The 12,931-nt window shown below is 35.5% G+C and overlaps 1 protein-coding gene across 1 annotated transcript; it reads right to left on the minus strand.

Annotated features, from left to right (window-relative positions):
* Positions 1-248: 248 nt before the first annotated feature.
* Positions 249-7,064, minus strand: LOC129738839 (uncharacterized). Its single transcript, XM_055730144.1, has 4 exons — positions 6,732-7,064; positions 923-1,366; positions 693-852; positions 249-623 (listed from the first exon to the last, which is right to left on the minus strand). Exons 1-4 carry the CDS (start codon positions 6,877-6,879, stop codon positions 467-469), a joined length of 909 nt encoding a protein of 302 aa, XP_055586119.1. The 5' UTR covers positions 6,880-7,064; the 3' UTR covers positions 249-466.
* Positions 7,065-12,931: the final 5,867 nt, after the last annotated feature.

Genomic DNA, 12,931 nt, shown 5'->3' on the forward strand with positions numbered 1-12,931 from the left:
TGTTCTCATAACACGCTCTTGGCTCATTTTCAACATCTTTCATGCTTCCTAATCTAATTTATCCGTCTATAATTTTTATTACTTTCATTTGACATTCTTCCTATTAGAATATTTACTTAACCGAAATGCCATTAATCATTCAATAAAAATTTTCTCAATTTGGTATAGGCATTGTAAATTGAACTTTGCTAAGTGATCACGTACATATTTCACTTGGCATTTTTTGTCATCAATATTAAGGAACATCGTTGTAATTGGTGTTACTTTCTTTCGTCCTAAGTTTTAAGCAATAAATAAATAAATTAATACATTCACAGTCAAAACAATTTCACGAGTCATCAGTATTCCGTCCACAACTGAGGGGTATCGTGAAAATCCGATTTTACTTGTGCCATTTTCAATGGTAGGTACCAACAAAATCGCGTCCGGTTCGCAGTTTGAATAGCTAATCGAAAGTGCTTCTCGTTCAGTCTTCCTGTTCGGCTCCTTCATTGCTGCTGTCGATGGATTGATGATGGCTATCGTCGCTTTCTACAGTGGCAGGTTCGGCATTAATGCTCAGTTGACTCGATCCAAATAAATTCCGGAATGAGCTCGAGTGGGGAACGTACATTCCGAGAATTCTGTGAATAAAATTTTCGTAAATTGAATAATTTCTCTGGTATTTTAGTAAAATTTGGTATTTGACCTACTTTTTGAGTGGATACTCTTCATCGATGACGTCAAACATTCGTTTAGCTCGACAGCTGAGTAAATTTTCCTCCGGACAGTACAACTCGTTATCGATCGTGAAAGACTCCAGAGCTTTCAGTGCGAATCGTGTGACCTCGTTCAAACGGCTGTCATAATTATCTAATGGGGTTAAAACTTTTGAAGGTGAGAAACCAATTTTTAAAAAATATCCGACAATCTAAATACCTACAGGATAGATCGTAACTGCGGCGCTTGTCATCCCCTTCGCTGTCCCCACCACTTTCGGTGATCATTGGCTTCAGGGTGGGGATGAAAAACAGCAAGCAAAGGAGGGCGATGAATTTAACTATTTTCTTGAAGATAACAATTTTCAATAGAATTTTAGCCAGCACGAACCAATCGAATTTTAATTTCAACTTGCTGAGAAGCCAATTCTCCGGACTCAGATATGGTTTACCATGATAGACCGGTGCCGGTGGTCCGTAACCACTGGACATTGGTGGCGGGGGTCCGTAGACTGGCTTCGGAGCACCGTAGGCCGGTTTTGGCGCCGGTGCACCATAAGATCCACCCGCCGCCGATGCTCCGTAGCCGCTGGACGAAGCTAAGCTGTAGTCGTATGAAGAAGACTGCACCAAACTGCTGTACTCGTCTCTAGGCACTCTGACAGCTCCTGGAATTAAGAAAAAAAAGTTACGCCAGTTACCCCATTTCGGTTCTGAGTGTTAAATGTAAATCTTAAGTTTTTCACGATTGCTCACTCAGTCTAAAAAACCTAAATTGGCAAAGACGGTGTATGCTTATATCCTAATTTAAGCTTAAAACGGTAAGGTCACGGAAAGGGCCACCTCAGATATGTGTTTAAAAAAAATCCCAATTCAACTGTAATCGTCGTCGCACTGCGTAAGCATAAAGCTTAGTTCCTTTAGTAATGGGACAGTTACGAATGCGTGTATCTCAAAAACCATTCGTTTGATCGAAATACTTTCTTTGAAGGAAATTAAGGTTTTCCTATGATAAAGGATGACACGGACAAAATTTGGTCAAGGGAAAACGCGTGTAAATCGGTGAAATCGTTTATTTCAAAAATCAAATTAAACTTCTTTTTTAAATTTGATTAGCATAAAATTCAGGAAAAATATTCAGTAAGGCTTCCGCTTTTCCAAATCCGAATTGCCGGACCTTACGCTTAACCCCTGCCATCAGATTTTGTACAGCCACCTTGTCCACCTTCTTCGCCGCAGAAAGCCAGTTTGCCTTGAAGTGCTGCTCGTCCTTAGCAGTTTTTTTTGGTCTTCTTTAGGTTCCGCTTGACAAAAGCCCAGTATTTCTCAATTGGGCGGAGCTCTGGCGTGTTGGGAGAGTTCTTGTTGTTGGGAACCACCTGCACGTTGTTGGCGGCGTACCACTCCATGGCCTTTTTACCGTAATGGCAAGATGCCAAATCCGGCCAAAACAGTACGGAACAACCGTGATTCTTCAGGAAAGGCAGCAGACGTTTATTCGATAACATTTTATTGAAAAGCAGATTTTCAAAATTTTTATAGTTCGAAAACAAATATTAATTTCAGGATACGATGGTTTTATGCATTGATCTATTTTTTTGTAAATTTAACCAAACTCAAAACCTTAAATAAAAATTTAATTTTCCACTTTTTGATGTCAACCTAAATTTCAGTTAAGCTACACCGAGGAAAGGGAAAACGGATTTTACCATAGTTCAACTAGCATAATAAAAAAACAGCTATTTTTAACTTTTTTTTTCAACTTGACTTCATATGCTAACCAGGGAATCCAAAAATCTTTATTTTCCGATAAAATTTGCCGATCAAAACACTCGTGAGAGTGATTTTCATCTGCAAGAACACTATAGGGTAACGGACCAATTTTGGACCGCTTTGGGAAGCGGCTATGCTATTTTCTGAAATAAAAAACGTACATGTTACAGCTTTTGACTTCTTTTTCCGTTCAATGTGAAGATCAAGGCCTTTTTATCTATAAATTTTTTTTTCTAAATTTTGCTATATTTACGACAACGAATGATGCGCAATTATGCGAATAATTCAGTTAATCTTTTTATTTCTTAGTCTTGTAGTCAAGTATTGTTTGTTCACGTTAATTCATGCCTGAACTAACTTTCTTCAACTTTTTTCCAGTCTCTATTAAGGTACACTTGTTTGTTGAATATTGCTTACACAACCTTTTTTCTGCACTTGTTATGCTTTAAAACAATAATTTGCAATAAGAATAGAATAAAAGCAGAAAAACTCCTCCGTTATATAGTGTTTTTCAAATGTTTCGAGAATTTCGACAGCACATTGCAATCTCTACGATTTTTTTTTCTGCAGTGTTAAATACTGGCCAGTTGGCTTATCTTTTAGATTTATTTTTTGAACGTAAATCTTCTTCAGGCGACCGAATGATAAGTTAAGAAAGTCTGACATCATCAACTCCGCAACATAAATTGATGCATTTTGACTTCCAAAACCTTAGTTGATTTGGTTTGGCTTCAGTTCTGTAGAATACATCGATTCAAAAAAGATAAAAATGTGCGGGCGTTATGCGATTTTTTAACAATCTAAAATCCAGATTTTTTTCGCCTAAAAATTCACAAAAGTTCAGTTTTATCTTCAAAACAACTTTTGTTTTACGAAAAAAAAATTATCTTCGGAGTTAATTTTTTAACAGTTTTTATTAAATTTGCATAACCACAGGGGCTGAAAAACTAGATTTTTAGTACTTTTTGCCTTGTAATTTCAACCATTTTTTTTATATTAAGATTATCTCATAGCTATATTTGAAATTTTTGTTATTTAAAATTGTTCTACTAGTAACTGAGATATTTCAACTGTATGACTATTACAAACATTAAACTCGCCGATTTGTTGTCTTTTTTTCCCCAACCCCTATTCTAGACGGGGTTTATAGTTCGTCCCTTCTACTTAACCATGTTTTTTTCTTGATCTCCAACCCTGTATGGTTGTTACTTTTAGACCAAACTGTCAATAATTTTTCATGATGCATAAAAAGTAATGATTTAATGAAAAATTGGTTCATGCCCAGTTTTTTCATGTTTTTAAGCTTCTTTAAGCTGTAGCTTTTGACAACTGCTTATCAAACAGTTGCCATTAGTGTAGATTGTAAGATTAACGTGATTTACAGCTTGCAAACTAGCTTTCAAGTGTTTTATCATAGCTATGAACATGTTTGTAGTTGTAAAATTCATCAGAGCTAGGCAGAAAACTTCTTGGAACTTGACTCCAATAATGGCACGCCCTCCTGAAATGGCCTTGATTTGGCCCAACTGTGAAAAATAAAAACTTTATTTCCAATTTTCTATGCCTTATCAGCATATTTAAATGGAATCTAAGGTATGATTAGAATCATAAGGAATAGCTTTAACAATACTTGTTCAAAATTTTCATGATGATATGATTTATGAGAGAAAGATTGGAAAAAAGCTGCAAATTATGTAACTATGTTATCAGATCTGCTCGATTTGCTTCCCAGATGCTAACTCGCTTGTTTAAGCATCGTAATCGACTCAGACAATAACAAAAGGATGAAAATTTGACTATTGAACAAGAAATGGGGTTGTTCTCTATCACAGAGTCTTCAAATGTGTGAATTTGTATTGAAAAATTGATTGATTGAAATTAAATAATTGATATTTTAGCTAAATATGCCATCATAAAATATTTTTTTGTTTTGCTCAAAACCGAGATATGACAGTTTAAAGAGTACAAGTTCTTGCTATAAAATTCCTTTCAACTAATGAACGCCTGCAGATACAAGTTTGCGCTCTGAGAGAAAAATATGCGAATTTATATTTCATACAAATGCCTAGAAGACATTTTTACTGTATGAGTTCCTTCGCAAAAGTTAGAGCCAGAATACTGTTTTTTCGACACACCCTAACATTTTAATATTAAAAAATATACATAACTCGCTTACGAAACGTCATATGTATGTGGTGTCTTCAGTAGAGTTGCCTCAAAACTTTTGGCTACAACATTGTAGAAGACAGTTTGGCTGTATCTGTTAATTGGAAAAAGTTTTTATGTTTGAATCATGCAAAAATGATACACCCTAATATTTGATTTAAGATTATCAATGCAAGTGGTTCGATGAGCATTTTTGCCGAAGAAACCATTTGTCTGTCTCTTAGGGGGCATCCATAAATTACGTAACGCTCCTAGGGGGGGGAGGGAGTAAGCTCGAGCGTTACGAGTTGTGACGTAGGGGAGGGGGGGAGGTATGCTCATCGTTACGTAACGATTTTTCCTTAAAAATTTCAATTTACTTAATCGCAGCTATTTTGATGTCATGCCATTTTTGCAAAATGATAAACATACCATAATCTGCTTAAACTTTGTATGATGTTTGAAACTGGTTTGTAACCTTTACCCTTTAAAGATTCTGAGATAGACTCCTAAAATGTGTATTGAATATCCGTGAAATAACCGTTGGAAAATCGAATATTAGATACATTTACCACCAAGAACTCAATTCAACCTTGAGACGGAAATTTTATTATTTATTCTCAATTGATTTAAAAAAATGAAATTTTATTTATTCCGACGAATATTCTTAATTAGAGTGTATTTTGCATCAAATGTTACGCTTCTTTAACAAAATAATGTTAACAAGGTAGATCATCAGCTAACAAGCACAGAGCAACTCGTAATAAGACTATAAATTTATTTTATCAGAGAGCTATCATCAATGAGTACGAAGAAGCGATTTGGATAGATATAAATTCCGTTTTGTAAAACGTTAAAAAAATTATGTCAAAACCTTTTTTTTTATCTTTGAAAATCAGTATTTTAAAACATGAGAAGGGGGGGGGGGTTATATCAGCGTTACGTAATTTTCAAAGGGGGGTACGACGAATCGTTACGATTTGTGACATACGGGGGGGAGGGGGTCAAAAAAGTGCCTTTTTTGCGTTACGTAATTTATGGATGCCGCCTTATAGTATTTTCGTAATTAATTATGTCACGATAAAGTTCCGAGCTGGACCACTGTGACCGTCTTTAGACGGGGTTTCTTTTTCATCTCTCCTAACCAACTTAGGTTTTTTTTTATCAAAAAATCAATGCAGAATGATGATACCTTTTAGACATAACTGCCAAACAATCACCAAATTGACGATTTTTCGAAAAATTGTAGCTGCTTTTCAAACAGTTTTCATTAGTATGGATTATTAGATTAACATATTTTGAAACCTTCTTCGTAAAAAGTAAATAAAAATAATGGTTGGCATTGGTTTTATGTCGATGTTAGTGGACCCCGTCTAAAGACGGGTTTGGGCTACAGACTACAGGCTCAAATAGTGCCATCCTAGTAGATTTTGCTGGGGCGCTAAGCACAGGAGCCGAATAGGCGCATACTTTGCACTGCACATCGCGTATAATTGATGGTTGAAAAATAACATTATCGTTGAGTCTTATGAGAACTTACCGATTGAGTTCCGTTCAAAGATACCTTATTTGATTAATCACGAAACATGTTCTTCTATTGTGGTGGACGTCCCACTTGCTCGCCTCACGAGTGTAGGCATAAGAAGTTATATACAAAGGATTCTAGTTCAAACCTCCAACCGAGTCGTATTTCATTAATCAAAGTGGATTTTTTTACGCACTCAATTCGATCTCGCTCAACGAAGTTTTAACGAATGCTGACAATTTTAAAATTACTAGTTGTAAAATTTTTTGTTTTCAAAATTTCAATAAAAAAAACTATCTTTTTCCACAGGATAGTTTTTTTGTTCGGTTAGTTCGGTCTGGTCGAATCCAGACAACTTAAAACCACTTCATGAAGCAAAACACATAACTAAAATGTTCGAGTTAATTAAAATTGATTACAAACATTTTGTATACATTCAGGCGTTTCCAAAGGTCCAAACTTTAAAGTTTCATTGCACTTCACATGAATTTGATTTCAAAGTTCAAACTTTTCGTTTGCACATCATTTAAACAAAACCTCTATTCCATGCTTTTTCTATTTATGGAAAATTACACTTTTCCGTTACTAACCACTGGCTTTATTGGCATTGATATGCTGAGAGTTCTCGAAAGCTGCCAAATAGGAATCTCCTTTCTGCTGGGCATCTTCAAATCCTTCCACTAAAATGACAACGGCTAACAGACCGAACAGAATCGCTGTTCCTCTAGAATTCCACATTTCAGTAACTTTCTATGCGCTCACAAGAAAATAAAAGCCTGTATCAGGCGTGTATAGTATATGACACGACGTTATCGACGCGAGCAAGCAATAAGTTAGTGATAAGTTATAGAATCAATTGTTGATCCCTAACGATCCGATACTACTGGTGACGATCAAGCAACTGAATCAAGCACCACAGGCAGTTGCTAATTTTTACAATCCCTACTGATTCATTTCGCAATTAGAAGATGCTCTACACAATTCAGCTCATTCCCTTCCGTTAGCAAAATAGACACATGTTTAAACAGTCAATGCATGCGTTTTGTCATTCCATTAAGTCATTGTATCAGGCATTTCCCCACCTTTTGTCACTGGCGGTCTTCGTTCGACAGTTGGGCCCCACTTGGCATTTTATCGGCGCGATTTCAAAATGAAGACTTCCGCGCCACGAAGGGATGATGTTTTACAGTAGAGTGCACAATGTCTGGGAAACATCAGGCAGTTGTTCAGAGTCTCGAAAATTAAAAAAACAGCAGTTTTAAGTTTGGTAATCTATGGTTTCTCGAAGTTATTGGGCAGTCTACCTAAATTAACAGATGGTATTCATAATATTGTTTCAGATTTATCGTATGAACCTTAACTTTCTTAAATGAACTTAATTAAATTTTTTAAACATCTTCATAAAGCTAATAAGTTTAAAATAATATGAAAATTTTGAAGTATACTTTAAATTTAAAGTTTCAAACGGATATAATACCTTTACATTTATAGTAACTAATAAATAAATGAGCTACGCGAGTGTTACGTTTGAATTTGTTGATTATTTATTTACTACTAGCTGATCCCGTACGAATTTAGTTTCGCAAGCAACAGTAAAAATGTTATTGAATGATATTTTTAGAACAAAAAAACATCTCGATGTTTCTAGCACTGAAGGAAAATACCCTCGCTTTAAGATTATTCTTATTTATAAGGTAAGAACCCATCCTCATAAACGGCATAACAGTTTCTTTTTCAAATACGCATTCAATCCGCATTTTGACAAGTTTAATTTTCACGACAATATAGAGAAAACGGCAGATGGTTTAAGAGGCTAACCCTGTTCTGTTGAAGCTGGCTTGGGACAGGTTTGACTCATCTCACTCCCTTCCAACTGTTAGAAAATAAGTTAGAATCCTGAAAAGTTACCTAAGTAACCTAAGTAAGTAATGATTCCAAATTTGCCGGCTGGCTTGAACCCACAATCCATTGTATATCAGTTTTCCGCTCGTTTTATGCCCTGTCCTACCCCCACTTTCTCCAATAATAGAGTTAAGCTATTTTAAATTTAAAATCAATAAAAGTTACAATTTGGTTTGCATTTTTGACATCTTATCTTGTAACCAACTGCACCTTCCTTCTTACATCATCGTACTTACCCCCCAACTTGATTTTGCAATACTATTGCTTATTCATCATTTAATACAGCAACTGAAATTGTTCATAAAATAGGGACCAAACATAAAGGATCGAGCCCACCATTTTTTTACAGCAGCAACACTTCAACCGCTGACTTATATCTTATTTCCAAAACAAGTCAGATGGAAATCCGATGGAACACCTCTTCAGCAGACTACCCATAAGAGCAAGTTCACTGGTGTTGGTAAAATTGGTAAAAGTTTTGTCATTTTAAAAATTGGGCTCTTTGGGCGTTGTATTTTTTACAGCACTGTTTCTATTTAAGCCGTATGTGATAAAAATATTGCTATATTTGCATCACAACATGCGAAACTACAACACGTGTTGTTAAAAAACTTGAAGGCCACAGATCTACCAAATTTCTACCACTTTTTCCCAACACCAGTGAACTTGCTCTAATTTTCTTTCACTCAACTTATACAGAAACGATTTCACTCCCGCGCTACCATCAATTTCACCGTATTTGATTGAAAGTATCTTTAAAAGATATGAAATTTTAATTTTTATTTTCAGAAAAAAATTTCAGCCGAAAAAAAAATGTCTTGACAATTTAGCAAACGCCTACTCTCCAATTGATTATCTCACCACATTCCTGTGCATAAATTTTCGTATCGATCCCACGCATTTTCATGCCATTTTGCAAACTCATTAACAGTTAATATGGAAGACACCTTTTCCTGATTTCAAAGTTATAACTCAACCTTGGAATCTTACCGTTTATATGAACGACCCGTTTTGCCAATCTTCGATTATAAACTAGATAACTGAAATCGATGGCCCGTTTCTTAAAAACCCGATGTGTAATTTTGCATGACAATCCGACGCTCACAAATCCGAATACACAAATTCGATACCTGATATTGATTGATCGTCTCTTTAAGCCCTGTGGGTAGATTTTCATCTCAATGCAATGCATTACAAAGGATATATAGGTAGGGCTTTTGCACAGTGCATTAGTATAACAAAACAGTGAAAAGTGAATATACACGCAGAGAAAACTTGGATTTTGAAACGAATTAAATCTGACTTTGATTCGAAAAATTAATTTTTTTGAATCAAACTCCTGTTTTCTTCGAATCAATGAATCATAGTTTTGATTCAAAAGAATAATTTTAGAAAGAAAGAATTAATTTTTTTAATTGAATAATTTTGGACTTTGATTTTAAACAAATTCTTTGATTCATAAGAAACTTTTCAATTGCATATTTCTTTTGAAATAAAGTAAATTTTCTTTCATCCAAAGAAAAAAGTTTTCAACGGGAAAGAATATTTTTTTGAAACAAAAACTTCAAACTAAGAAGATATTTTGGATTGACTGGCAAGAAGAATAGAAAACCGAAAAATCGAATAAAGTTCGGCCGGTCGTTTTATAAATCAAACCCGTGAATCGGAGTAAGCTATAAATAAGGAGGATTCAGGATGCAAAATGGTAAGTGTAACTTAATCAAAAAGTGAAAATTTAAGTGAATTTAAGATTTTCTAAAAGCGCTTGCATAGTTACAGGACCACAACCGACGGATAGATTTCCAAGTCCCTCGAACATGGTGAAAGCTGCGCAAAGTAACACCTCCCCAAATCCCGCGGAATAATTATCTTCAGCCCAATCATCAACGGCAATCACCAGTCGAACCAGCCAGCAGCCGGAGTGGCTTCCGGAAGTTTATTGGCCGGCCCACGGAGAATGCAAAACTTTGTCAGCGATATAAGGGACCCGACTCGATTGTAGTGAACCAGTGTTTTATGTGTTTGTGAATAATAAAGACTTTAAGATTTAAAACTGTTCCTTTTTATTATTCAAACTCCTAATAGGAACTTTGAAACAACAGGAAGAAAAATCTTCCAATTGGAATAAAAGAAAAATGGTTCAATGAATAAATGCTTTTAAATCTATATCTTAATTACATTTGAGCAAAAGAAAATAACTTTGAATCAAATGAAACTGGTTTTTGTATCAAAACATTAATATTTTGAATCAAAGATTTTTCAAAAGAAAAATTCTTTGACACAAAAGAAAATGCATTTGAACCAAAGGATTTTTTATTTATCCCAAAATCAAAGGAAAAAATCTTTTGTTTTTGCGGCACTTTCCTTTGAAATAAAAAATCTTTTTTATGCGTGTACATGACCCTTTTTGCTGCCTGTGATCCGAAATTTGAATTCAATTACCGTTCCTCGAAACTCTCATGTGCAAATTTTCTTCGTATTCTGACGACAAAATCGCTGAAACAGTGAGATTTAATATGTACGACCCCTTTGACGGACCCCTGATCCAGAATATAGCATTTGAAATCAATTGTATACGTTCTTACGGTTCTGACAAACTCATCCATCTAAATTCGATGATACTTTTCGTTTTATATATGGAACCGCTGATCAGGAAAATCGACTCACTTGCCTATGGTAAGATCATTTGAGTGATTTCCTCGTAACAGTTTTTCTTCGTAACATATACCGTATTTTTTTTCACCTGGAGGCAAACTAGAGGCAACCTAGGTTCGCTCTAACTGCTGTCATCGTGCTCATTTATTGCTCGAGAGGCAACCTAGGTTCGCTCGAAAAAGGGACGGAGTCGCCCTGAGAAAAAAGTCAGTTTTGCGAGAAGTTCACCAATACTCTCAACGTTGTTGTCAAAACATTAAACAGCTGTTTTTGGCTGAAAACAAAACAGTTGAAATAATGAACGGACAAATGATTATTGCCGCGATTTTGAACCTCTCAGCCAAGCAAAATCGTACTATCTGCAGTCCAGTGCAATCCGGACACGAAAAACGGCAATCCGGATGTGAAGAACCGAATGAAGAAATCCAGAAGGGAGAACAAAATGACAGCTGCATGTAAACATTGCGCTTGTTCTCACGCACACCTACGTATGGAATAACTCGAAACCCGAAACTTGCTTTTTTATTCTGACGGTTCTAGAGCCAAATCCGGAATCAAAAAAAAAATACGCCAATAGAAGAATTTGATCTTGTTTTGCACATTATTCACTCATTTTCTTGTATATCTAAGATGCAATTAAATGTTGAGAAATCTTTTATTTGAATAAATAATTGCATAGGTGCATTCATCATAAGGCTATGATCATTTAGTATCCGGGCACTTTGTTGTTCGTTATTCGTTGCTTATGTTTTTTAGTAGTCACAGGCTCGCAAGGCCCGCAGCTAACCCCACTATCTCGCAGGAGGACCGTCGTGATGTTGCTGTTTTGGGTCCCGAACACCACCAGGACGTTGTTGCACTCCGCACGCCGCCCCTAACATGGAGAACAGACGCGTACGAAGCCCCCTAACTCATTCTGCATGCGACCAAAGCATCCACCGGGGTTGGGTACCCGATCTCCGCTAAGGTTGCTCGCACCCCAGCTAGCCGGGCACTTTATTTCGGTGATAGCTACGTTAATAGATATGCAAAACTTTGGTAGCGTTGTGTTGGTTATGAAAAGGACTATTTTGCCTATTTTTGATAGATTTTTATATTAACGTTTGTTTATATTAACGATGCAAAAAGACATGGTAAAAATAATTTTGCACAAATTTGCTCCTTTTGCGCATTTTGCGCCTTGAAAATTCTTCATTGTTGACTTGAAAGCTCATGAACTGATGATTTTTTCTGGACCAAATGGTTAAGAAGTATAAGGAGCCACTCTAGGATCCACACGAAGTTCAAACCAACCATTGGAGTGCAACCCTTGATCTTAAATATGGTAAAAAGTCTATGGTTATTGGGGATAACTGAATGCAGACTCCTTAAATATTGCAAAAAATCCATTTCCGGCAGGCAAAAAGTGTTGCCTGACTACAAGACACCAAGTAAATATCTAATAATGATCAGTTCCAAAGATCGCAATCTGTGCATCCGGTTTTTACGCAATATGACAGATGTGTTCTGATGAACAAAAAAAAAATATGTTAAAAACGGATTTAAGAGATCAAATTCTTCGAGATGCCTACTCATGAAAAGGTTCCAACCAGATTACAATTATATACTTTTTCCAGGTGAGTTTGTGTAAAATATTCTGATTTCGCAAAAGTTTTGCTTCTGTGATAAAGAAAATAAATCAATACATGACTGAAAAAAGTGTGCAAAGATATAAAAGAGATATTATGAAAAAGTTAGTGTATTTCTTGAAATCATTGATAATTTTTTTTTTTTATATTTTCACATTAAATGTCATAACAACATCATCATTTCCTCCATAGAAAGTTTTTCGATCAAATGAATAGTATCTATAATACACACGTTTGTAACTGCCCAGATCATAGCCTTACCTGAAACGAGCAATCTTAAAGTGTTAGGAATATCATTAAAAAAGGTATTTAAATACTATCAGAACTTTGGTATTTAGCTCAGACTTTTCCTCCAAAAAATAAACATCTTGCCAAGATAAAATCAGTCGTTGGTCAGTTTCTATGGAATAAATAGTATTTTTCGAGATGACAGGACATTCTATTTGGACATTGATAGAGGAGGATAAGGTTTGATAGTTCTGGATCAGAAATGCAAACCTTTATTTGTTCGGAATATTCTGTTGGCAAACACTTAGAAAGATTGACAAGAAATGTTCAAGCGAAGAATTTGAAAAAAACAGCCCTTTGATTGAGAGTACCAAACA

The sequence above is a fragment of the Uranotaenia lowii genome, chromosome 1, assembly GCF_029784155.1.
Source record: "Uranotaenia lowii strain MFRU-FL chromosome 1, ASM2978415v1, whole genome shotgun sequence".
Classification (NCBI taxonomy): Eukaryota; Metazoa; Arthropoda; class Insecta; order Diptera; family Culicidae; genus Uranotaenia; species Uranotaenia lowii.

Coding starts and splice junctions, on each gene's coding strand:
- LOC129738839 (XM_055730144.1), bottom strand. CDS start 6,879: ATGTGGAATTCTAGAGGAACAGCGATTCTGTTCGGTCTGTTAGCCGTT. Junction 853..922: donor CCGCAGTTACGATCTATCCT/GTAGGTATTTAG, acceptor TAACCCCATTAG/ATAATTATGACAGCCGTTTG. Junction 624..692: donor GAAGAGTATCCACTCAAAAA/GTAGGTCAAATA, acceptor TTTTATTCACAG/AATTCTCGGAATGTACGTTC.